At 39.2% G+C, this 23,846-nt stretch overlaps 2 protein-coding genes across 6 annotated transcripts in view; one reads left to right on the forward strand and one right to left on the reverse strand.

Moving 5' to 3' along the window:
• Window positions 1-389: 389 nt before the first annotated feature.
• strap (serine/threonine kinase receptor associated protein) lies at window positions 390-5,251 on the reverse strand. Its single transcript, XM_074697759.1, has 9 exons — window positions 4,815-5,251; window positions 4,323-4,458; window positions 3,484-3,565; window positions 3,306-3,378; window positions 2,867-2,966; window positions 2,644-2,781; window positions 2,329-2,465; window positions 1,358-1,507; window positions 390-1,215 (listed from the first exon to the last, which is right to left on the reverse strand). Exons 1-9 carry the CDS (start codon window positions 4,924-4,926, stop codon window positions 1,154-1,156), a joined length of 990 nt encoding a protein of 329 aa, XP_074553860.1. The 5' UTR covers window positions 4,927-5,251; the 3' UTR covers window positions 390-1,153.
• Window positions 5,252-7,430: 2,179 nt separating this feature from the next.
• Window positions 7,431-23,846, forward strand: part of LOC141810333 (protein bicaudal D homolog 1-like) — a 37,333-nt gene continuing 20,917 nt past the window's right edge. Inside the window, exon 1 of one of the 5 annotated variants that reach the window (XM_074697755.1) lies at window positions 7,431-7,766. In XM_074697755.1, coding sequence (XP_074553856.1) covers window positions 7,533-7,766 — 234 coding nt within the window. In that variant the 5' untranslated portion in view covers window positions 7,431-7,532. The remainder of the gene's footprint in view (window positions 7,767-23,846) is intronic. The other 4 variants (XM_074697754.1, XM_074697757.1, XM_074697756.1 and 1 more) reach the window with 4 other exon arrangements.

Consider the following 23,846-nt stretch of genomic DNA (forward strand, 5'->3'; position numbering starts at 1 on the left):
TGAAATAACATCCACAATAAATCTTGTAATACTGCACAAGTAAATGAAAACTGGTTGGTTCAAAACTGTTTTTGAGAACAAGTTCATCAGGTATGTCAAGACAAACTGTACGTAGCTGTCCCATGTTTTCCTTATACTAGTAAGAAACTTAAAAATAATTGAATTTTTTGGTTCTGTATTCCAGAAACATGTTACATCTGTGATTATAATAAAATGCTGGAATTTTGATTAAAAAAAAAACAAACAAAAACTACCAAAAATGGTGTGTTTATGATCATCTCATCCTCATGATAAGCTGTTATTTGCTTTGTTTTGCTTTGTATTAAGTGTGAACAGCCTGAAACCATTTGAGCATAAAAAGCCTCCATGATCCCACAGGTGTAAAACGTCATAAAAGAAACACCAGTTTGCGCCTTGTGCATTACCTAAAATGAGACAGTAATGCCTTTATTTCATCACTGGACAGGACAAAAATGGAGACATAACCCAAATGAAAAAATAAGAAGACATTTCATCCTTTTTACCTTTGTCACAAACATATGTATTTTTATTTGGACACTTAACTTTTTATACTGAACCAGAGCAACAGCAGCAAATACTCAAAGCAATGTTTCTGAACAAATAAAAGCGCTTTAACTCCTGCACAAACTGTGCAACAACCGCTGGTATTCTATGAACTGAAAACACAATCGTTGGTCCAGCTCACTCAATACATTAACTTTTAAACCAAAACCTTTTTTTAGCATCATATGGGTTGTGTATGTACGCATGTATGTGTCTGTGTGTGTATGTGACGAGTAGCTGGGGGCTTCATGGGAAGTTTAGAATCAGTTCAGGCAGACAGACAGAACTGGACTGATTAGAGAGAAAGCAGGCAGCAATGAGGAGATGCTCACAGCTCTACTGCTTCACTCAGCAGCCCATACTGTGCACACGCCTGCAGTAAAAATATGTGTTTGTGTGTATGTGTATGTGTATGTGGTTGAGCGTGTGTTAGCATGTTTATTGGTCTATGACAGACAAGGCAGTCATAAACTCCACATCAGGACCTGATGGATGGATGGATCAGGACTCTGCTCCTTGCTGGGGCCTGATGGAACGCTGGAACACCCCTCCGCTCATTCTTTGCTTTTCTAACAGTACTGCTTTCTCCTCAGGCTTTAATCTCAGGGGATGTTGTATACAGCTGTTCAGAGTTCTCTGCTGCCAGGTCCTCTGGGGAGAAACAAGAGGAGGAATTAGAAAAATCATGCATTCACGCAAATGAGATGGGAGCGAAGCAGCTGACACTTTGATTCACTTCAATATCTTTAAATGTGTCTTAGCTTTACATAGATAAGTGCTTAAAGAGTGTTACCAGGGAGGACACACTTCCACAGGCCGTATGTTTTCCCTACAGCTGTCTGCCACAGTCGCAGCGTGCCGTCCTCAGAGCCACTGGCGTACAGCTCTCCATCCGGACTAAAGCGCACACAGTGAACTGGACCAAAGTGACCTTTATACGACTCTGCAGATAGAGAGATAGATATGGGATAAAGGGAATACATTTGTAGAAAATAGATTTCAAGTAATACAAAGGGATATCAAGAAGGCAGAGTATTTAAACCCAGAGGCTTAAAAGAGTTTTTGGATCAATGCAGCTTGGGGTTTTCTACTCTGTACCACTACCACAAAATTTCTCTGACCTGGTACAATGACAAAAAAATTCTATAAAAGCTACTTCTAACCTCGCACATCATTAGCAGGGCCTTATTTGCAAACATTTGGTACAGTACCCTCCCAACCTGAACCAAAATGCAGTTCTCTTTTTTTCCACTTAGACGTACGAGGGTTTGTTAATATGCAGTAATAATCGTGCAGATAACATGGAAAGCATGACTTCTCTAAAGAGACTAAAATCGCTTTTTTTAAATGCAGAACTGCAACCTACTGATTGCTTCAGACATTGAGTTTCGTGTAAATGCTTTCAGGATTAAAAAAACGCACTTCCATAAAGTCTTTCGTGACAATAAATTTAGCAACATGTGCAAAAAGTCCTGAGAAGTAAGAAACGCAGAATGTGTATTTATCAACGGACTGCAGAGTTTATAACCGCCTTGAGTCCTGAGTTAAGGTGCTTTGTCAAGTGATAAAGAGGTAGCAAAGAAAAAACAGAAAAAAACAAACAAACAAAACTAAAGATCAAAACTCAAAGGATCTCTCATGTATGTGGGAAACCAAAATATTAAAGTTGCATTAGAACTGAACTGCCTCCTGGAAATGCAGATCAACTTCCTGAGGCGAGACCATTATCTTATGAGATCACACTCTAAAGAAAAAGCAGCTCACCCAGCTCTTCCTTAGTGCTGTAGTCAAATTTGTAGAGCTTGAAGTCTTCGCCACCGGCAACAAAGTAATCCTTCTCTGGGTGGAGCGAGGCAGAGTTGATGGGAGCTGGAGCCTCCACTGTTTTGATCAGGTCCAAGCTGAAATTAACCAAAACAAACAAAAATTGTAATGACATATTTTATGGTTAATGTGAAAAATGTAAAGAAAAGCTTTTCAGAACTGATCAGTCGTGAAAAAGGAGTTAGAAGCAACAGCAAAAAAAAATGTATGTGATTTATTCAGAGGGTGTGTTAGTTTCCTGGATGTGCAGTGTACCTCAGAGCGTTGTAGAAAGCAATGGTTTTTCCGTAAGTGATAACGAGTATCTCTCCATCAGCCACGTACTCCATGCTGCTCACAGATGTGTCGAATGTTAGTGTTTTGACCTCTTCCATAGAGCTTCTGTCCCACAGCCTACACAAACACACATCCAAAGTCTCAGTCTCAATCAAGGGGATTAATGTTTGACTTTCTTTTTTTTTTTGACAAATTCCCTCACCGTATGGTTTTGTCCTCAGCTGCAGAGAGGATCTGCTTGTCATTATTGCACCATAGAGCTTTTTTAATGGCTGAGGTGTGACCGGCTATCTCCTGAGGGGCTACATGAGACACAGACACAACAGCTGATTATATGGACAGTCAAACATTAAAAAACACAAATGCGACTGATTGACTGGGACATATTGGTGATTTTTACTATAGCATTAGGCAACAATCAGTAGATGGTGTCCATGAAGGGACCAAGTTAAGTGCTCAGGCATTGAAACAAAGATCCTCTATCCTCAGCACCCATGTTGTAAAAACTGTAACCTCAAGAAAACACTTAAGATGAAGACTTTTTTCCTGAACTGGGACCATGAGGTGTGGGCTACTTTAAGGTAAATAAATTCTCATTTTTCTTTACATGAACCTCTCTCATCCCTTAATCCCTCACTTACCTGCTTCGGGGTTACTGAGATCGTAGATACGCAGCAGCTTGTCGTTTCCCCCTGTGAGCAGACAGTTACTGTCCTTTAAGGGAGAAAAGGATGTTAAAATGTAACTTTAAGTATCAAACATACATAACTGATTTGTATGAAAAATAGGTATGGATCTGTTGTTTGACTCTGGACTGACCTGAGTAAAGGTGACAGTCTTGACGATGTGTTTGTGTGCCAGTGTGAGGACCTCATCTCCGCTCACTGCATCCCACACCTTTCTGAAAAGCAAAAAAACAAAAAGGTCTTCTTCAGTGAGTTGTAGCATTAGAGGGGAGATGTAAAAGGTTTCATGTTTTCATGCATGTTATCTTGTTTAGGTTGCCATACAATAGCTCTAAAATGTGTCAAATCTGCATGATAAGCCCCATGATTCTGATTTCAGGGACAGACACCCACCTTTTGTGCATCACTCTCACAACACTCCACTGTGTATGCTCCAAGTGTTAACACTTAAAGTAAGCTGTGCGTGGCATATCCGCCTAGCTAACAGCTTATTACGGGTCTGCTATGACATGGATATGTTCCCAAATAATGGCAACAGCACAAGAAAAAAAGAATGGTCAGGGGGACTGTGATAAACATTCAGAACACATTGCCCAACCTATTGTCCACCTGAACTCAACCAGCACAAGTGCTGCTAAATAACAGGGACACATCCAGAAAAAGCTGTCTCATGTGAGCCTCTGTCTCAACTAGCATGCTCGCATTCCCTGTAACAGTAATAGCATCTTGTGCAAGTACATTTTAATGGCATGGTTTTTGTATTCTCTGTAGTTTAATTTAGTCTAGATCTGAAAGGTCTTAGGGTGTTCTGTTAGGATCCTTTTTCCTCTAACCATCCGGTATCAGCCAGTTTGAATGCTGCAAGAAAGACACCAGCTCCTGTGTTGTGTTCCAGAGAGAGTGGAGAGAGTCATCGTCAGGATGGCTGGATTATTTCGCACACGGCCCCTGAAGTTGTGCTAAAGGACTCACGCTGTGAAGTCAGCTGCTGCTGTGGCTGCTTTGGTGGCGTCTGTGTTCAGAGTGGCTCCCCAGACAGCACCTTTGTGACCCAGAAACGTTCCTATCCAGTCCCCTGTGTCTCCCTGGCGCAACATGGGCTTGCCATCTGAAGACAAGGCAAACAAAGAGGAACCAGAGATTACATCATGGAGAAAGAGAAAGTGTCAGAAGATGGTCAAATGATAATGATGTGTGAGTCTGAGGGTGCTGCAGTCAACAGGTGTCTCACAGTCTGTCTCCGTTTGCTCATATCTGATTTGCCCTGAAGGCGAGATTTTTAAGAATTACATTCATACACATCTGCAGCCTGTGGCAGCGTAAAATTTTTATAAAACCGAGTGAAAACAGGGGGTGGGGTGATTTATTCAGTTTTCAGCCGAGACTTCATCTCTGAGCTTCAACCGTAACGTCTTCTTCCAATAATTTAAAAGCTGTACAGCTTATAACGATCCCGTGGTTTACCTTTGCAGGCGCTAATGAGGAAGTATCCGTGGGGAGTGATACCACTGAATGCCAGGTCCACAACGGGTCGGGTGTGACCAGAGCAGGTGAGCGGAGTCTGTCTCATCGCCATGGTCCTCCAGCTGGGCACGAGAAGGTTCTAACTGAGGGAGGAAACTGTGAAGGGAAGGCTAACGGTTAGCTAACCAGCTTGGCAAGCTAGCAGGCTAAAAAATTAAATACAGCGAGCTAGCCGGCTTCGACGTTAACGATCTCCGATAAACCGCTGGTTGGTCTATGAAATTATGAATTAATAACTGCTTAGATTTGTAATCTTAACGGTGGGTCTCCCCCCCAGCGAAGGAATGGCTCGCGTGCTAATAGCTACAACATTGCAACTAACTAGCCGCGTGCACTGCGGCAGAGCAGCGCCTAGATCATATAGCCACAACAAAGCTAACACATCCGGGTAACATTTTACAAAATAAAACGCCACGTCTGAAGAAAGCATTTCAACACTGAAGATTCGGAGCTCCCGTGGTATTATCCTGCTCTATTTCACTTTTAAGTTCATATTTACACTACTCATTAATCTACAGTATTGTATTATATGTTGAAATTGTTATCATGTCTAATTTGGTCACCCCCACACATTTTTTTTCCATTTTAACGATGCAAGATGGGTTGGACTCAGGTGTATTGGGACAGTTTTTGTGATTTCACCTTGTGGACATATTCTTGGCATGAGCTAGAAAGCATAAACCAGTGTATCATTTCTGAATTTATCAAGGGGCCTACTTTGTTTGTATGTAGAATTAAAAAAAATATTAACCTTATGCAAAATATTTTTTTTCATGATGTGTTTGTTCATTAGGTAATATTGGGTAATATTGGGACACATGTCACAACATTTAAACCTTTGCATGAAATAGTATGTGGGACTGATTGTTGCTAGCCCTGCCTTCACCACTTTTTTGGACTGGCTCCTTTCAATCTTTTCTTGCATTTCACTTGTTAAAGGTTTTCTTTATTTTACCCCCATTTTCACTACCAGTGGTATTAAATCAAATAGGAATAAACGATTTACCACAGATTAGACAAAGGGATCAAGAGGGATACAGGCAAAACTTGCACTGGCTCCAACATTTAGTTATTGCTGTCACTTTTGCAGCCACTCGCTCACTTAAAAATGAATCTTCACAATGTACTTTGAAGTTAATACTTTCTGCACCGAGATAAAATGGTACTTTATTGGAAATTCAAGTATAGGGATTAGGATATAGGGATAAGGATGTCAAGTTACTTTGATAAAAGGCTATGTACACTAGTGTATACATTTATTAGCATGTAAATAGTATCCCAAATTGGTAATGCTGGCCACCCTCCTACGTTATGTCATAGTTGTTTTTTAACTTGGTCACCTTCTTCCTAAAGCAAGTTTTCTGTTTTAACTGCTTTTGATTTTGCCTTTAAAAGTCCAAACACTAGTCTGTTTCCTCAAGCTCTCCCAGTTTACCTAATGTCCCAGTGTACCTGAATTCACTCTCCATTTTTACATTCAATAACTTGGGTCACTAACAATAATTGATGTTATTAAGACAAAACAAAGAAAAAAAAAAGATGAAAAACCAAAATATAAAAAGATCATCACCTTGTACATAGACAGTTGCCCCCATCTAATGGCATATTTTAGGCTACTGTTAATCCAAACATAAATTAACAAATTTAAAATGTTTCTTCTTGCTTCTCACTCAAATTTTGAAGAATAATAATAGCCAAGGTGTATTACTGCCCTCTGCAGGTGCACCTGCTCTTTAGTCATAAAATGAAATCTAAGCTTAATGTGACTTTTGCCCATGTATTTAAATTAATTTGCTAATTTTTTTGCGTATACATAAGATACTTTTTTTTCACTGTTTAGAGCTGCCGACTTAAGAATTTGGACATTGAATAATGTTCCTATGTTTTCTGTGATGATCTCTTTCCACAGAAACAACACAAAATTAACATTGGCTTAATAGTGTGGAATATGTATATGATCTTTAGAAACAAACGTTTTTTAAACGCACAAAGAAGACTCTGATATAGTAGGCCTACAGACTTGTAATTTTTTTCTCTTTTATTGGGCTAGGTCCTCTGTGTGAAACATCAGACTGTCGTTCAGTGGTAATGTCAGAAATGTGGGCTTTTATTAGTCTAGTGTCCACAATTTTGATGGTATTAAAAAAAAAAGTGGAAGTTGAATTATGTTCGATGTGATCTCCAGAGGGCGCATCCTCCTCCTCCATCCTGTGTGTGATGATGCTAGCAGAGCAGCACAGGCTCCACACCGTGAGTCTGCAGCAGGAGGATGACGGGCAGCGGGGAGTGTGCCTTGCTTTACGGCTGCGGGCAGAGATGGCGTCCTGGTGCCGGTGAATAAGCAGAAAAACCGAGCAGAGGGAGGGGAAGAGGATGCGGGAAGAAGAGGATGATGAGCTGCATGATTCAGAGCATCATATGGCTGAGGAAGACTTTATATGAAGACGAGAGCGCTGTGAGGATTTTCACGGATGTTTTTTTTTGTTCTTTTTTCATGAGATTTGAAGCAGAGGTGTGACTCCTCGGAGGGGGGCGGTGGGGGTTTGTTGTCTACCTCAGCTGTTTCTCCCTCCGGCGGGGCTCTCTGCTCATCCGACGCAGGGAGGAAAGGGCAGGGGGAGGCAGGTGGGGAGGGAGGGAGAAGGGGAGAGAGGGGCGATGGCCGCCGGAGGAGCAGGATGCGGGGAAACGGTGGAGCAATGCCGGGCCGAGGTGGAGCGCCTGACCCGCGAGCTGGCGGAGGCCAACCGGGAGAAGGTCCGAGCGGCGGAGTGCGGACTAGTGGTCCTGGAGGAGAACCAGAGCCTGAAGCAGCAGTACGCGGACCTGGAAGCCGAGCAGGAGGCGCTGAGGCTGGAACTGGAGCAGCTACAGGAGGTGGGCTCAGCAGGGGTATGACACCGACTCCGGAAAGTAGATAATAGAAATTATGTCATGATAAAGCTTGCAGCTTGTAGTTCTACTATAGTCTGCTGCTACATTCCCATAGCATGGAATAAGCAACTCAGTGAGAAAACAATGACATAACTTCTTATTGTTTACAAATCCACTAGGTTGTTCTCCTGTGTGGGCAGCTTGTTCACCTGCTGGACACACAACAATAGACAGGCCCAGCTCATTATCTGACCAAGACAGCCAGTATTCTTTACAATGACTACTCCACATGCACTGAACCTGTGAGAATAAGTCACAAGTTGTACAAGATGCTATGTCTTGTTGATTATTTGCTGACATAGTCTGCCAAAATACAGTTCAATGAGTCAAATTAGGGGCGTGGAATAGACTGGGTTTAGACTTTGAATGCATACAGATTTGGAAGCATCTTCACACGCAGGGATGATTATCCACCACAAAGCTTTAAAAGGAGGATACTTATTTTGTAAATTGATGCTCCTCGAAAAAGTTAGCTCCAAATGATCATAGCAGCTCCTTGACTCAAAATACCAAAAACCTGCAAACCATCAAACATGCAATACAACTGTAAACACTTGTTCATAGGCTAAAAACACCTCATCAGCACCCCATAATCACAGTGAATTTCATTAAAATGTTGCCTGTCTTTTAGTCATCTGAGCATCTAGCATGCACCACTTTTCTCTGCCTCAGTGGTGACGAGTGAACAAATAATCTTTATGGAAGAAACATTTTTTTTCATGATGTTAAGTACACCAAAACTATGCAAAAAGTGATCTGACTACTTGCTTTGCAGTTTGAATACGGCTGTAGTTGAACTACTGTACCAACACTTTATCACATGCTCTTGACACTATCATTCAGCATTCAGCCATTTTCTGTCAGTCGTTTAGCAGAAAACAGCTCAGTGTTGAAGGACACAGGATTGATTAGAATCAAGCCTCTGTTCAGGAAAACTGAAATATTGAGCTCAAAGGTGTAAAAAGTTATTGAACTGCAGATTTTACTGTAAATCATGTAAAGCTACTACAGGGATACCAAAGGGGAAGCATAGAACCTGAAAAAAAGCACAATACCCCTTCTTTCAGTGCTGACCCTCTTTGCTGAGGCATGACATTGCAACACAGACTTTTAGACTTTGTTGGTCCACTTCGCAGCCTGTTTTTATGTTGTGTTGCTGACTTTAAGTTTTGTGAAAAATATAAAACCCAACTGCAGTATCCCAAAACGTTAAACAACTCAGAGTCACCTAACTAGAAAAATACACCACCATAGATAATGCTGAAAGAGAGCTGCTGGTGCTAAAAACAGTGCAAAGAAAACGTCCTGAGTATAGGAGTTCTTTTCTCTTTATATTTACATTCCTAATTAAACTCCCTGTATAAGAAAACAGCAGTGACAGACTGACTGAGAACACTTCTTTTATGTGTTAGAAGACTGACAGAGCCCAGGATCATTTTGCTGCTAGCTCTTTGGTGTTTTAGCCAACCTTCTGTTGCAAATGCAAGTTTGCTGATGACATGAAACAGTTTCTGAAAGAGAACTTTTGTTACAGGTAACTCCTGATCCTGTTAAAAATGTGCTGTTAAAAATGTGACTAAACATCGCACAAGTCTTAATGACGTCGATGTAACTCAGATCAGTGTTCCTTCCTCTTCTGGCCTCTCATGTGATTTATTTTCACTCTGATGATCAATAATGACCCGACCCTGCCTGAGGTCTTTAAATCATATTTTTGATCGATGACTGCATCACAGAGCAGCATTTTACAGCATGTCGGCTAATGTACAGTTACAGTAATCCTGGTTAATCAGATTTTAAAGAGATGAATCAGGGTTTGAAGCTGACTGTGCAGCTACATCCTGAAGGTCAGTGTGTGTTTTAGTGTTGGCGTGTGAGTTTGTGTGTGTGTGGCTAGCAGGATGCAGTTTAAACGGATCATAGTAATTTCTGAGTGCTGCTTGAATGGAAAACATCACACACTCTGTTATTGGCAGCAGCGTTCTGTTGGAGTAAACAGAAGTGAAGCTTGGTGTCTCGATGAAACCAAACTGTTGGTCAATGAGCTTAGATAGTGAGGTCCGAGGGTTCAGGGGTTGACAAGCTGCTGTATTATCTTCAATGAAGAGTTGCTGTGTCTTATGAGTAATCTTGAAAAACAATCATTTCACCCTTTTCTTATTGATTACTATCTAAAAAGATTCTCTATAGTGGCAAGTTTCATTTCTACCTGAAATACACTCACACAGGCTGTATATACACGGTGTCTGCGGTTCAAACAAAAGCACCTTGTTGAGAGGACAAGGCTCTCCTGAGAAATAAACCAGCAGAAAAAATAAAGTTTGGAATGGTCTGTTTAATGTTTCTTGTGTTGTTTGATAGTGTTTTATAGCCTTTGAATTGGCTTCAGACAATAAAACGGTTCATGTGAGAGAAAACTTGCTGATTCTGTGGGCTCTGACGCAATCCTGGAAGCACTTTCTCTTATTGGATTATATAACATTAATATCCAATCAGATTTCCACTGACATTGTAAACAATAACCAGAGTACTTTCAAAGTTTCTTGACTCTGGGCAATGACGTCTGACTACAAGAGAAACCATGAAAGAAAGTCATGTTGCTTCTGGAAGCTATGTCATTGAGTTAGCACATCACATCACAGGTAATGTTAGTTTAAAGGTTGTGAGATCATTTCTTTATTAGAAGTATGTTTATTGGCAATAAATCTTATACAAATGGAAAGCCAGCTTATTACTTCCGCAAAGTAGGTTATGTTTTTGGGAGAGTTTGTCTGTCTATCTGTGAACAGTGTAACTCAAAAACTAAAGAACAGAACTTGATTAAATTTTCAGGAAATGTTCAAAATGAGATAAGGAACAATTGATTAGATTTCAGAGGTGATCTGGATCATCATCTGGATCCAGGATTTTTTCAAAGGATTCTTTATCATTGTGAGATAGGGACGTTTTCACCATATGTGTATATAACTCCACGATAAATGGTCGGAGTGCTTTGCAAAGCAATAGAAGACAATGTCACCATAATTCCTGACAGATGTAAAAGTGTGATCCAGATCCTGGCAATATTCTGGATACTAAGATCCTGAATATGAAATATGTACGGGGTCATCATAATTTTCAACACTGTCAGGTAACAAATTATTTTAAAAACCTGCAACTAACACCAAATTGTAGCAGACAGTCTGCTGAAAGGAAGTATAACATAAAAGTAGGACTAAAGTGTTGCGTGGCCATCACAATATGCTTGTCGAAGGTCTGCACTCTCTGTGTGCTTTTCTAGTTTATGTTTTGAATAGTATCACATTTGTAAGGAACATAAATTTGTGGGATGAACCGCAGGTTTGAGTATGTAAGCAATGCTTAACAGCTTATTTTGCTGTTGTTATTGACTCTTGTTTTGAGTTTCTGGTAACTACCATCATGAAGCACTTAAGCACCCTGGAAACAACTAGGGTTGACAAACAGGTGGAGGGTCAAAAGGTCTGAGAAAAACTGTTGGTTCCTTAAGGCTAAAGCTCGTATGCAATGTATTAATGAGTTTGTTTATGGCTGTTTTAGATAGATGCATTGATGAAGCATCTTTCAAAATGTGCCAAATTCTCACTCCATTTTGCAAAAGATTAAACTTCCTTCTTTTAATCTGAGCAAACAGCAGAAATCTCATTTTTAACACACTCTCTCTGTCCTTGACCATTCCACTCCCTATAATCCTCTTCTCCTACAGGCTGCATCTATCTGTTCACACATCTCCCTCATCTAGTCTCCATCCCAACCCCGATAACTCAATATCTCTCATTTCATCTCATTCCAGCTCATTGGCCTGCCATCGATCCTTTCTGCCACAGGGCGTACTGCTATAGGAGAATAGTTTGGATGACACTAGGGGGCTAATACTTAAATTATTATTGGTTTCTCAATAAGATAAATCGAACTGAGACTCCATTTTCTTTGAAATCTGGACTGAGGGACACAGCATGCTAACCAAAGGGTTGGAAGCAGGTTTTCCATCTTAAATATGCATTCACAATAAGGAATAATGAAGCAAAAGTTGTGTAACTCATAAAGAAAATCTTGATGAACAGGAACAGAAACAGAAATAACTCTTCAATTTTTTCTGACTCTGATTCCAGGAGAATGCGGGTTCACAGAGTTCAAATCTGGAGTTACATAAATAGTTTCTTCTATAAATGATTCACTGTAGCATACTTTCAACACTGGAGTGCCCGGTGGTCTGAAACATTATTTTCTCATGGAGGCAAAGCAGCTGTAGCACTATGCAACTGACAAAGTTTGCTTATACCTGACTGGTCAATACTTAGACTATAAAACAACTGCTAATGGAAACGGAAGCAGAGGTTAATTTTCAAACCAGGGGCGATGCTATGGGTGGGTCCAATGGTCCCAGGCTAACCCACTTTCAACAGACCCAACCCAATCGATGAGACCCAAACCAATTAACCAATATTTTGACAATTTGTCACTACAAGTTTATTTTGTTGTTGTTAGATGCACTGTCATTATGAAATGAGCAGACTTAGGCAGTCTCTTCAGCCTGTTGGAAAAAAAGATAATTTAATTCAATTTTCTGGCCGATCACCAATCTTTAAAAAGCCAACCTGCCGATTCTGATTTGGGCAGATACCAATTTTTATTTTTTATAACTGACAACATATACCTTCAATGTTCCAATCTTATTTTATTAAAAAATCATTCAACAATACCTGTGAAATAATTAAATCTTTATGTTTTAACTTAAACAACCAATAAAATGTCCTGAGTTTTAGGTCTCAGAGCAAAAAGCAACAATGGCTGGCTGTCAGACCTTGTATATGAAATCAGTTTCATATGTAAGGATGGGCCGATCACCGATCACCGATCACCGATCACCCAAAATCAAGGAAATCGGCACAGATTGATTGGTACATGTCCAGTTTGAAACCTTCAGCCTCATGTTATATGGGCGAGACTTGGAAATGATTTAGGGGACAGACTGTAAATGTTTTTGTTTTGGTGGCGAATGCTCTTATAGCCTGTAATAAATGGAAACCATAGCCGTACGGACTGCTGGTTCCTTAGAGTTCCACTCTTTGGTCAGTACCATGCAGAGTGACCACAAGTTGAGCTGTCTGATGCACAAGAATGTTATCAAAATGCAATGAAATGTGAAAGCAGCAAAAGGCAACCAAATCCAATTTGAAATCAAACATAGTCACAGCAGTAAGATATTTGTAATTTTTATCAATTTAAATGGTGATCCACTAACTTTTGTAATTTGAGGCCCTGCCAGAATTTGTTTGGCTCACCCAAAGCTGAAATCCTGGCTCCATCCTTGGTTCAGATTAAAAAAGCCTGGTCATCTTTTGTATTACTTGTCTCCTGAATCAAACAGAGACAGCACAATAGAAAGCGATGCATTTAGGTCCATAGAAATGAAAGTTTGGGCACTGACATCACCGACATCCAACACTGTCACCGTAATCAAGAGATACGTGTTGATTATCTTTGAAGAATTATCCCTGAAAATGTCAAACTGTGGACAAACAGGCAGGTGTGTGAGCTTTAAAAGCTGTCATAAGACCTTGAAAAAGCATTTCTGTGCAGAGCAGCGAATGAGGTCATCAGTCTTAACCTTTGTGTCATTTAGTCGTTGTCATGTGCATTAGCTAATGGGGTGACAGGAAGTGTGTGGTTTAATGAAATAATCAAGAGCTCCCCAGCAGGAGGAGGAAGACTCTGTGGGCTTCATCAGTGGGATGTAAAGTGCTAACACAGCTAACTGCTAATTAGCCCAACAGGACTCCATCATATCGATCTGTACAGAGAGCCTCGGCTCTCCTCTCACACTAGGCTCAGAGCAGCAGGTGATAAACACAGAGAAGATTCACATTTTTAAGCTGTTTTTCTGTTGTTGTGATAAAACCACACTTTGTCGGACACTCCAAAGAGATGTTATCCCTTTTTTCTTTCCTCATTCAGCTTTTGTTAGATGTGTTATGTAGGTTATGTGATGTGAGAGCAGGAACCAGACTTTTGTATATTTCAATACTTAAATAATGAATAACTATAATTAATAAAAGAAAAGGTGTGTTGGTGTTATGAAAACTGTCTCTCTGTTATAAATGTAGTAAAAACAAGTGCTGCAGAGATAATAATAGAGAGTAAATAATACACAAAATTTGACATTTTATCTGAAGTCAACACTACATTTAAGTTCAAAACAGGAAGTTTGTCAAATAAAAACTCTTAAAATACTTAAATACTTTATCAATGAACCATTTCACATCATCAAACTACATCCCATCTCGTGTATTAGCTCCTTTTCTTTTCGAGCCGATCAGTGATCAGGTTTTCAGACAGGCTGTGTATCTGCAGAGGGATGAGATGAAAAATGCATCACAGCATCCATAGAGGCTAAAAACAGAACAGGACCGGGAGAGACCCCCCCTCGGGACTCTCTGTTACTCCTCTGTGACGTCACTCAGCCAATCAGACGCCTCTTTTCTCCTGCTGTTGTCACTGGACACTGACTCCCATCTGCTCCCTGCATCCAGCTCCATCATTTGATACTGAACTTCAGGTGATTGTTGATGCTGCAGATTGTGGTTGTGTGATTGTGTTGTATTCAGTCCTCCTCCTGCAGACTCTGGTTCTCTGCGCTCTCCTCAACTCTCTGACAACTCTGAATGTGACACTTACACTCAGAGGCACTTAAGAGCAGACTGGGTGTCTGAAAGAAGCATGTCTGCACAAACACACACACACACCCTCAGAGCAAGGAGGGTGGGCTGAATTATTCATAAACTATGAGGTCATGATGAATTCATGATGATTCCCAAACACAGACCTACTTTTTTGAATATTACGGTGTGGGGACTTTCTTGCCTGGACCCAACCAAACTGTCTCATTGGCAAACAGTTGTTGTTCTTGAAGACACTAACCATTATCATTCTGTTTAATTTGAAAATGATGCTAGCATTTTTTGCGCTTCCAATGCGAATTCCAATGTGTAAAAGTAAGAGTGGAGTCATGTGAAACTTTCAGGCGTTGTCTCATCTTAGGAGCCTCTGACATTTCACTCTGTCTTTCAAGTGGTGGACTCTCTGTCTGGTCCAATGTGTTAAGTTGACTAAAGCTGGGGGTTCCCCAAACTTTTCAGTCTGCGACCGTCAACATCGCAGTGCTGGAGACCCAAAACCCCTTGCTGTGGGAGTAGGGTTGAAAAATTCTGGGAATTTTCAAAGCTCCATTTTTAAGCATTTGACTTGCTGTCAATTTTTTACAGTTTATGCTTAGTAGTGGCGGCAGTATCATTAAGGAATCACATTTTTTATTGAAATGTAATTGATCTCATTTATTAAGCTAGCATGCACAGTATATAGTCCACTTTTTGGTTGTTAAAAATATTGTATCAAAAGCATTGGGAAACATATGCTTAAACCATAGACTGTATAAAACATGGACGTAGTCTCCCCACCATCAACCGTCTGTTTCTAAAAGGGAAAATGAAGCACATTGCCTATGGCAGCCATATTGGTAGTGGCAGGGGCTTTGCGTACAGCTATAGGGCGCCTGTTGGTCACATTGGTTTGGTGTGTATGACACTTCCGGTACTTCTGGAGCCAGCCTCAAGTGGACACTCGAGAAAAAGCAGATTTTAGCACTTCCGCATTTTCTCATATCCATAGGCCGCAGGTTGCCGCTTGGCTTAAACAAATTGCTACCAAGAATATAAGAGTATTGATACTACTAACATGTTATTAAATAAGGTACCATCAGTATCAAAACTAAGCCCACCAGAATCTTTTACAGCTGAAAAAGTTAGCATTAGCAATTTAGCATTTAACCGTTTTACTTCATACACTGTGACCTACATACTATGTATACAAATATTAAAAATACACAAAGTAGCCAAAAACATGTTTTGGATCAGGTTGAATTTAATACAACAATAAACATTTTAATATGGACACTCCTTCAAAAAATACTACTTCTTCTCTCTTGATCAACATCAAATCTACACAGTTTTTTAAACTGTACATTGCAGTTGTTCTTTGCTAAATGTCTGTTTGCATCGTGTTCTTTTTGGCTTTTCTGCCAGCACACATTCAGCCAGTGCCAAAACTGTTTCTGCATTACACTGAATCAACCTCTATTCCACATTTTCTCCATTTCCATCAAAGATCTTGGAGAAATATCAGTCAATTTTCATTTCAGTTTCATTTCAGGAATTTTTCAGAAATTAACAGGATTTACAGAGAATTTTCAAGAATTTATATGACCTGCATTTGTAAACATATTAAACATTTTGGTTTGTCATGAGCAGACATGCATGCAAACATGTCTAATGCAATCTTTTTTTTCAAATAAGGTTTTATAACAAAGTTTCCAAGGAAAAAAATTGTATGAAGTTTTTATTGAAATTAATTTACATTGATGGCACAAACCCTGAAAATCTCCACTGACATTAGTACGAACACTAGGGCTGGGACAATATGTCATTGTCGCGATTGATTCTATTATGATTTTTGGGGTGCCGATTCAATTTAGTTTGCGATTCTTTGATATTTGCGATTTTTGCGATTTTTAGTTTGCTTTTTTGACACCAGAATATGTGAAAAGTTAAATTATGATGATAATGTCTACAGAATATCAGGAGCCATATTTCCCATATAATGCACATTACGTGACTCAGAGAGAAACATTTCACCCTCTGCTATACAAAAGTGGTAACTTTTTACAATCCAGCTTAAAAACAGCGACTGAAATGAAGAATTTGAATTTGAGAAAAAAAAAAAAACAGATTTTTTTTTTTTAACAAAGAATCCTGCTTTTGATATTGCCAAACATTTTACTTTTGACACCACATCTCTGCCCTGCAGAAACACAGATGTTCCAACAGCTAAGATTAAATATGGTGACATTGAGTTGCTTCCTCAGTCATTTCAACCTGGATGGTGTTTTTGTGGTGTCACAGGAAGAGGATCGCTTTTTAAACTGAAAAGATTGGATTGCTCTGAAACAAAGGAGCTGTGACAGGGAGTGATACAAAGGAGCATCAAATGTGATTATCCCTCCTCTCTGTCATCCATCCACTCCCTGCTCCCCTCCCATCATTGTTTTTACTCCTTCCTCCTGTCCTTCATGCCAGCCTGTGATCTTTCCTCCTTCCTCGTTGTTTAAAGGAAATAAAGTAGAGGAGTTTGTGTGGGACATTTTGTCCTTTCTCTCCTTGGCTCTCCTCCTCTCTGCTGCTGTCTTTGTCTGGTTCTCTCTCTTGGACTCGGATTAGAGAGGACGTTTTTCTCCCACGGCTGCAGGGTTTATATTGATCCATACGTCTTTGCGCTGTTGGCATAGATAAAAACTAATGTGGAGAGAAAGAGGGAGTGAGAAGGAGACAAAGATCCCCCGTATAAAATAAAGGCCTTAATTCGGCATTATTCCTTTAGGATCTCACTAAGGAATCTCATTACACAGGCTTCAGTTTCATCAGTATTAAATAGGATCAGCATCATGTATAGCAGAGGAGCTCATCAGCAGTCTAATGACTGAGAAGTACATGGCTTAAGAGCAAAGATCCTCTCCAGACTAAAAAGATGATGCACTGAACGAAAAGCAAGACTATTTTATCTCACGTGGTTTTATCTTGAGTCTTTCTGGTTGAGTTTAGATATAAACTACAGTGTTATCAAGGTAGCTGGTTTAGATCCAGGACACACCACGTTTTTGTTTCCAAGGTCATGTTTGAAGTTTCTCCTTCAGCGCTGCTGGAGGGAGAGTCAGACAAAGTGTGCCATTTAAAAATATTGTGGGAATCACTGAAAAACAGCAGCTTCGAGAATTTTTTAGGTCACATACCCAAAACAAACAAGGAAAAGTTGTGTGAAAGGAGTGTCTTTTTTTTTAATAACCCCCCTCTGGTGGCTTTTGTGGGTAGCTGATGTTGTGAGACAGTTTGGTGAGGGTTTGTCGTCAAAATAAGACATAGGATTAGATCAACAGTAAATGGAAACTAGAAAAGCACTCAGAGAGCGCAGACCTCCAAGCATATTGTGATTGTCACCAACACTTTAGTCCCACTCCAATGTTATACTCCCTTTCAGCAGACTGCCTGCTACAATTTGGTGTTAGTTGCAGGTTTATATGATAATTTGTTACCTGACAGTGTTGAAAATAATAATGACACAGTACATATTTCATATTCTGGATCTTAGTATCCAGAATATAGCCAGGATCTGGATTGTACTTTTACATCTGTCAGAAATTATGGTGACCTTGTCTTGTATTGTTTTGCAAAGCAATCCGACCATTTATCGTAGAGTTATATACACATATGGTGAAAACTACCCTATCTCACAATGATGAAGAATTCTTTAAAAAGGTCCTGGATCCAGATGGTGATCTGGATCACCTCCGCAATGTAATCAGTTGTTCCTCATCTCATTTTGATCAATTCCTGTAAATTTCATCCAGATCCGTTTGTTACTTTTTGAGTTATGTTGTTCACAGACAAACAAACAAACAAACTCTCCCAAAAACATAACCTCCTCCTTGGTGGAGGTAATAAGTCGTTATGCTACAAGAATAAAGTCATCACGCTGTGAGAAAAAAGTTGCAATGTTAGAAGGAAAATGGCATAGTATTATGTGAAAAAGCCATAATTTAAAGAAAAAATTGTAATATTAGAAGAATAAAGTTGCAATATTGTGAGAATAACATAATTGAAGTGTGCTTTATCTACTGCTTATCTATCTGACTGCTGAAATATCATACAGGAGCATATCAAAATATCAAACAGCCTTCTCTGCATGGAAGCATGGTTCGTCTCATGAAGTTTAATTAAAAAGCTGTGGATGAACAGTGGCTACAGAAGTTGGCACAAACTGTATTCATAACAGACTCAGCTCGTAATGCAATTGATTCAGCATCCTTCAACTAACCTGCTTAAAGTATTCATCTTTAAGATATAATTTTTTGTATCTACAAAATACGGACCATTGTCATAGTCAAAAATTATGATATTTTTTCTTGAAAAATCTACGACTTCATTCTCCTGATATCACAGCTTTATCTTATTTTCCAATTCAAGTTGAATAATCCTGTATGTTACAATTGTTATTTTATGAATGTAGAGGTTTAAAAAGAGAATTTGTGGTGATATTTTTAATAGTGAATAAAGCCCAGAGCCCAAGTAGATGTGTTTTTGTCAAGAAAGAAGATCATATGATCTCTGTATGACCTTGTTTTCTACTGAAGCTAAGGATAGAGGTTGTGTGTTTTGTGTTCAGATGACAGAGAGGACACTACAGGGAACGCCTGCTGTTTCTGTGAACTGGGCTCCCTGCACAGAGGCTTTAAAATAATAATGTGTGTGTGTGGTGCTTCTTTTACTGTATAATTGGAAGTGAACTGACCTTGATTTACAATTCAGGCAAACCTGTCTGTGCATACTTACACAGCAGGGGCTCTGACACATGGACCTGCACACACACACACACACACACACACACACACTCACACACACACATGCAGCTTGGCAGTGACATTCAGCATGTGATGGTTATTGATCTGATCAGACGTCTTAGTGGGAGGTTTGTGACTCAGCAGACTGCAGGATAAAACACACCTGAACTCCTCTGATTTGACGAAATATCAGTATCAGGGTGAGAGGTTTAAATGTAAGAGGATGATATCCTGACGTTTTGAGGAAAACATGAAAAACTCTGTTGTAGCTTTAAATGAGTTACAGCTCAAACATACTCCTCTGATGTCTCTGAAAACCCTCAATTTTAGCTACTGTCTCTTTTGATTTTATGTGTACACCAACACAAATACAACATACTCCCCCCCAGCCCCCATTCCAGAACTCAGCATTCTAGTAGCCTCCTTCACTGTTGCCATGCTCAAAAGTTGATTTTCTTTTGAAATAAATAATGAATTTGTCAGTTAGAGGAAACTTCACAGCTGGTGATGATGTCACAAGTTGAGCGAATCTCGCGTGAACTCTCATGGGATTTTCTTAACAAGCTATAAAGAGCAACCTGCCGTTCATCGCAGGATTATTGTGTTATACACAATCACCCAACTTTTAAATTTATATTTGTTTGTAAAATATCTAGAAAAAGATAATGTGTCCTTATAGCAACACACTTTCACAAGGAAGACTATCCATAGCTTATTATATTTTCCTAAAAAGTCTCTTTGTTTTGTTTTCCTCCATTCACTTTTTGAATAAATATTATGCAGTGAGGATGAAAATTGTTGGTGATCAGCTTTGGTTATATTTGTCTGCCAGTCACGTCTGTCTGCAGGGTGATATCATAACATTCCTGCGTGATAGAAAGTGAAAAAAACATTTCAGCAGGAAATGATGAGGGAGCATAATGTGAATGAGATAATTGGGAGGCTGAAGTAACAAATATCAACAAACCCTGCTCCCTTTGTGTGACTCTGGGTCAGACTGAGTGTCTGCTGACTCCAATCACACAAATTCAATTAGACTGAAGAGCTGCAGGATGCTGCTGCCTGCTGTCACACTGGATCAAATAAAGCTCAAGCATACAAGGCCCCACAGTGTTTTAGTGTTTATCCAGCACTTGAATGAGGATTTCTAATGTCTCGTAAAAAGATAAGTATATGGTCCGTAAAATTTTGTGCATATTTTTTGCCATGAACAGTTCTGCAGGAGCTGATATTTCATCTCTTTCCTCACATAGTGAATAAACTCAGACTCTAATTTCTGCTCCATAAAGCGTTGGTGATGTCCTCCCACAGTGTCACTCAGCCGGGACAGCTTTATGGGTAAATGTTCGGTCCAGTTTCATTAGTATGCTGACAGAGTGGTGAGGGTAGACAAAGAGGAGACAGACACCAAGGAGAGATAAATGACAGAAAGACACAGGTGGAACAGAGAGTCACAAAGGCTCAGAGAATGGGGGAATGAGTTGTTTTTGGCCATGAATGAATGAAACCAAACTTTTTATCACTCCTGTCTCTCCTTTCTGTCCTCTGACGTCAGCATGTCCTGTCACAGTTTGATTTTGGGACACCATCCTGTCTCTGTGTGTGATTGGTCAGGTCTGAGACAGGATGAAGTCACAGTTGGCAGTGAGGCACTGTGTCAGGGAAGTAGGACAGCAGTCTCAGAGCAACAGCACATTCACATGTTTTTTCAGACTCACACGTCCGAGAAAATCACCTCCAACTTTTTTATTAACAGAGATAAATGGCCTTTTTTTAAGGTTTGACCTGATTTCAGTTCACTTTTTAGGGAGACGTTGGCCAAAAACCCTTTAAGCCCTTTCAACTCAAATTTAAGAGACAAAGCTGCAGCTTCTCAAAGAGACAGGCTCCGAATAAAAACAGAAACAGTGTCCTAATAATAGTTTTAAATAAATAAGTAGCAGTTAAGCTCCGCTTTGTTCCAAAAATATCTTTTTTGTAGAAGTTAAGCTGTGAATACAGTACAATTTGTTCAAAAGTATGACTACAAGAGTAAACAACAGATATGAAAGCTGTGTGTCAGTTTCTGCTGTTCATTTCAAAAAGTTTTTATGATTCAAAATACATGCAGGGGCACATCACAAGATCACTGAGCTCAGGGGCTTTGATTTTCTCCCTCTATTCTGTTTTGTTTGGTATTTCAGGGCTATTACAGAGATAGTGGGAACAGTTTTGTGTTGTTCAGCCAGTGCCTGATATTACTTGGTATTTATCTCAACTAATAATGTGTCTGAGCTGTGTTAATCAGAGTTTAGAGCAGCCCTGAGTCCTAATCTCTCAGACTATCAGTCTGCTTTGTACAGTGCTGACTCACTGCGAGGCAATAAAGTGCGGCCTTTATTTATCTGTGAGGAGGTGGATCCTTCAGTCGAAGCTCTGGGATTTTCTACACACTGTCTGATCAGGGACAGAAATCTTTCAACAATATTCATGTATTTGTGTGTATTTAATGAAATTTTTTATTGGATTTTCCCCCTGATTTGGTTGATTTAGGTACTTTGTGAAGCAACATATGAAGTATAGCAAACGGTGAAATCAGTTGTATTCAGATAATAATTAGCCAGTTAATTTATTAGCCAGTATTGTGAAGAAACCAACAGGTGAATATTACAGCACTATATCCTCTCCTTCTCCTCTTCTTTCTACCTGTGAATCTAAATGGGAGCATGATAAAGTAAGTCAGGCTGTCATGGACTGACAGTCACCCCCTGTTGGTGTCAGTAACAATGCAGGCTTAAGACACTTTCACTTTGCCATATTTATATATAAACAGAGACTTCTTGTACTCCACCAACACAGTAGACATGGTTTAATGTCAACCTAAGGGTAAAATACTCAACTTCTTTGCTTGTGTAGTGCCCAATGAGTATCAAGATGTTAAATGTAGTTCACCAAAACAGCCACAGGTGTCACTCATGAAGACAAGAAATCAGGTGACTTTTCCAAATCCAAAATAACCCAAGTAAGTAATTCAGTAAGTAAGTTAGTTGGTCATTCATTAAGTCTGCAGGCAAGTAAAAAAAATGAGATTTAGAAAAAAGAAGAAAAAAAACACTGGGCAAAAAGTGAATGGATACATTAATGAGTTAATAAATGCATGAAAAGAGAAATGAATATATGGAAATGAAATAAAGTTCAGTAGAATTGAAAATATGAATAATGAAAAAGAATGAATGAACAACTAAAAAATAACAAATAAATGTACAAAAAAGGGAAATAGATAAGTAAAAATGAAGGAAAAAGAATCAATGAAAAATGAAAATAGAAATAAATAGATGAAAAAGAAAGGAATAAAGAAATAGAGTTAAATGATGATTGAATAAAAAAGTGAATTTATTTATGAATAAATGAAATGCATAATGAAATGACGAAAAAAGAAGTGAATGATACATAAAAAGAGAAATTGTTAATAAATAAAAAAACAAAATGAATGAAACAAGAAATGAAACAAATATTGAATTATAGCACATAATGAGAAATAAATAACTTAAAAAAGAAAAGTATTAATTTAAAAGAAATACATAAATTGAAAAAAGAAATAAATGCACTAAAAAGAAAAGAGAAATGAATACATAAAAGAAAAAAGAATGAATTAATAATTAAAAAGACTTGATTAATTTATGCAAAAAAAAAAATCTCCCAATTCACTTTCTGGTCTTTTCTTTTCTTTTTCCGTTCATGTTTGAACTTGTCATAGCTGAACTAGTCCTCTCAGGTCACATGTTGGGTCTAAGAGGGACCATGCTGGTCGTCCTTCCCTTACAGCTCAGCTCAAGGAGGGGAAATGTTTCTGTTTGTGGAGAATGATGTCTGATAACTTCAGTTTATTAACAGAACATAAAGCCAAACTGTGTACAGTGGGACTGTAGATCTATTCCTGTGATGTCCTCTCTTCTGCATCAAGTCACTGTCGTTACACATGAGCGTCAGCCATATTTCACTCTGATGGCGAGCTGGAGCAGGAGGTTACAGTGATCTGTTCTATTGAATGGATGTCATTTAGATGTTGACACATTCATATTGTTGCACTGAGCGTGCTTTGTCAGAGAAATGGCTTTAATAGAGGGACCGTGGCCATGAGCAGACAGTCACCATCATTTATGAGCTGTTCAGAGCAGGTTCATGGGTAAATTCTTTGTCCCGTCTCATATATGTTGCTTTCTTCTGCATTAAGAAAAAAAATCATTATTTGTTGCTGAATTTGCTGCAAATTAGGATATTTTTTACCAGTCAGAGAAAATAATTCAGACATTTAATTTCTGTAAAGTTCACAACTGATGCGTGCTGTGTTCAGGTGTGCTGAGTTCAATGTCCTCTTTCATCGTCAAACACTAACTCAAGAGACAGTGAGACACTGGCCTTGTGTTCTCTTCACAATTTGTGCTCATAGGATGAATATCTCAGTTTAATCCTGGCTCACTTCAATCAAAGATATCACTCTGTTACCTCAGTTTCTTCCAGTCAGTATCTTAGTAATGACACTCCTATTCCCAAGAGTGTTTCTCAGCTCCTCATGAGGGATCCTGAGAGTCCCT

This window comes from Halichoeres trimaculatus, unplaced genomic scaffold (assembly GCF_033239565.1).
Source record: "Halichoeres trimaculatus isolate MK-OKI-2021-1 unplaced genomic scaffold, fHalTri1.1 fHalTri1_scaffold_21, whole genome shotgun sequence".
In the NCBI taxonomy this organism is placed as follows: domain Eukaryota; kingdom Metazoa; phylum Chordata; class Actinopteri; order Labriformes; family Labridae; genus Halichoeres; species Halichoeres trimaculatus.

Coding starts and splice junctions, on each gene's coding strand:
- strap (XM_074697759.1), bottom strand. CDS start 4,926: ATGGCGATGAGACAGACTCCGCTCACCTGCTCTGGTCACACCCGACCC. Junction 2,782..2,866: donor GCTGAGGACAAAACCATACG/GTGAGGGAATTT, acceptor GTGTTTGTGTAG/GCTGTGGGACAGAAGCTCTA. Junction 1,508..2,328: donor CAGCACTAAGGAAGAGCTGG/GTGAGCTGCTTT, acceptor CTCTATCTGCAG/AGTCGTATAAAGGTCACTTT.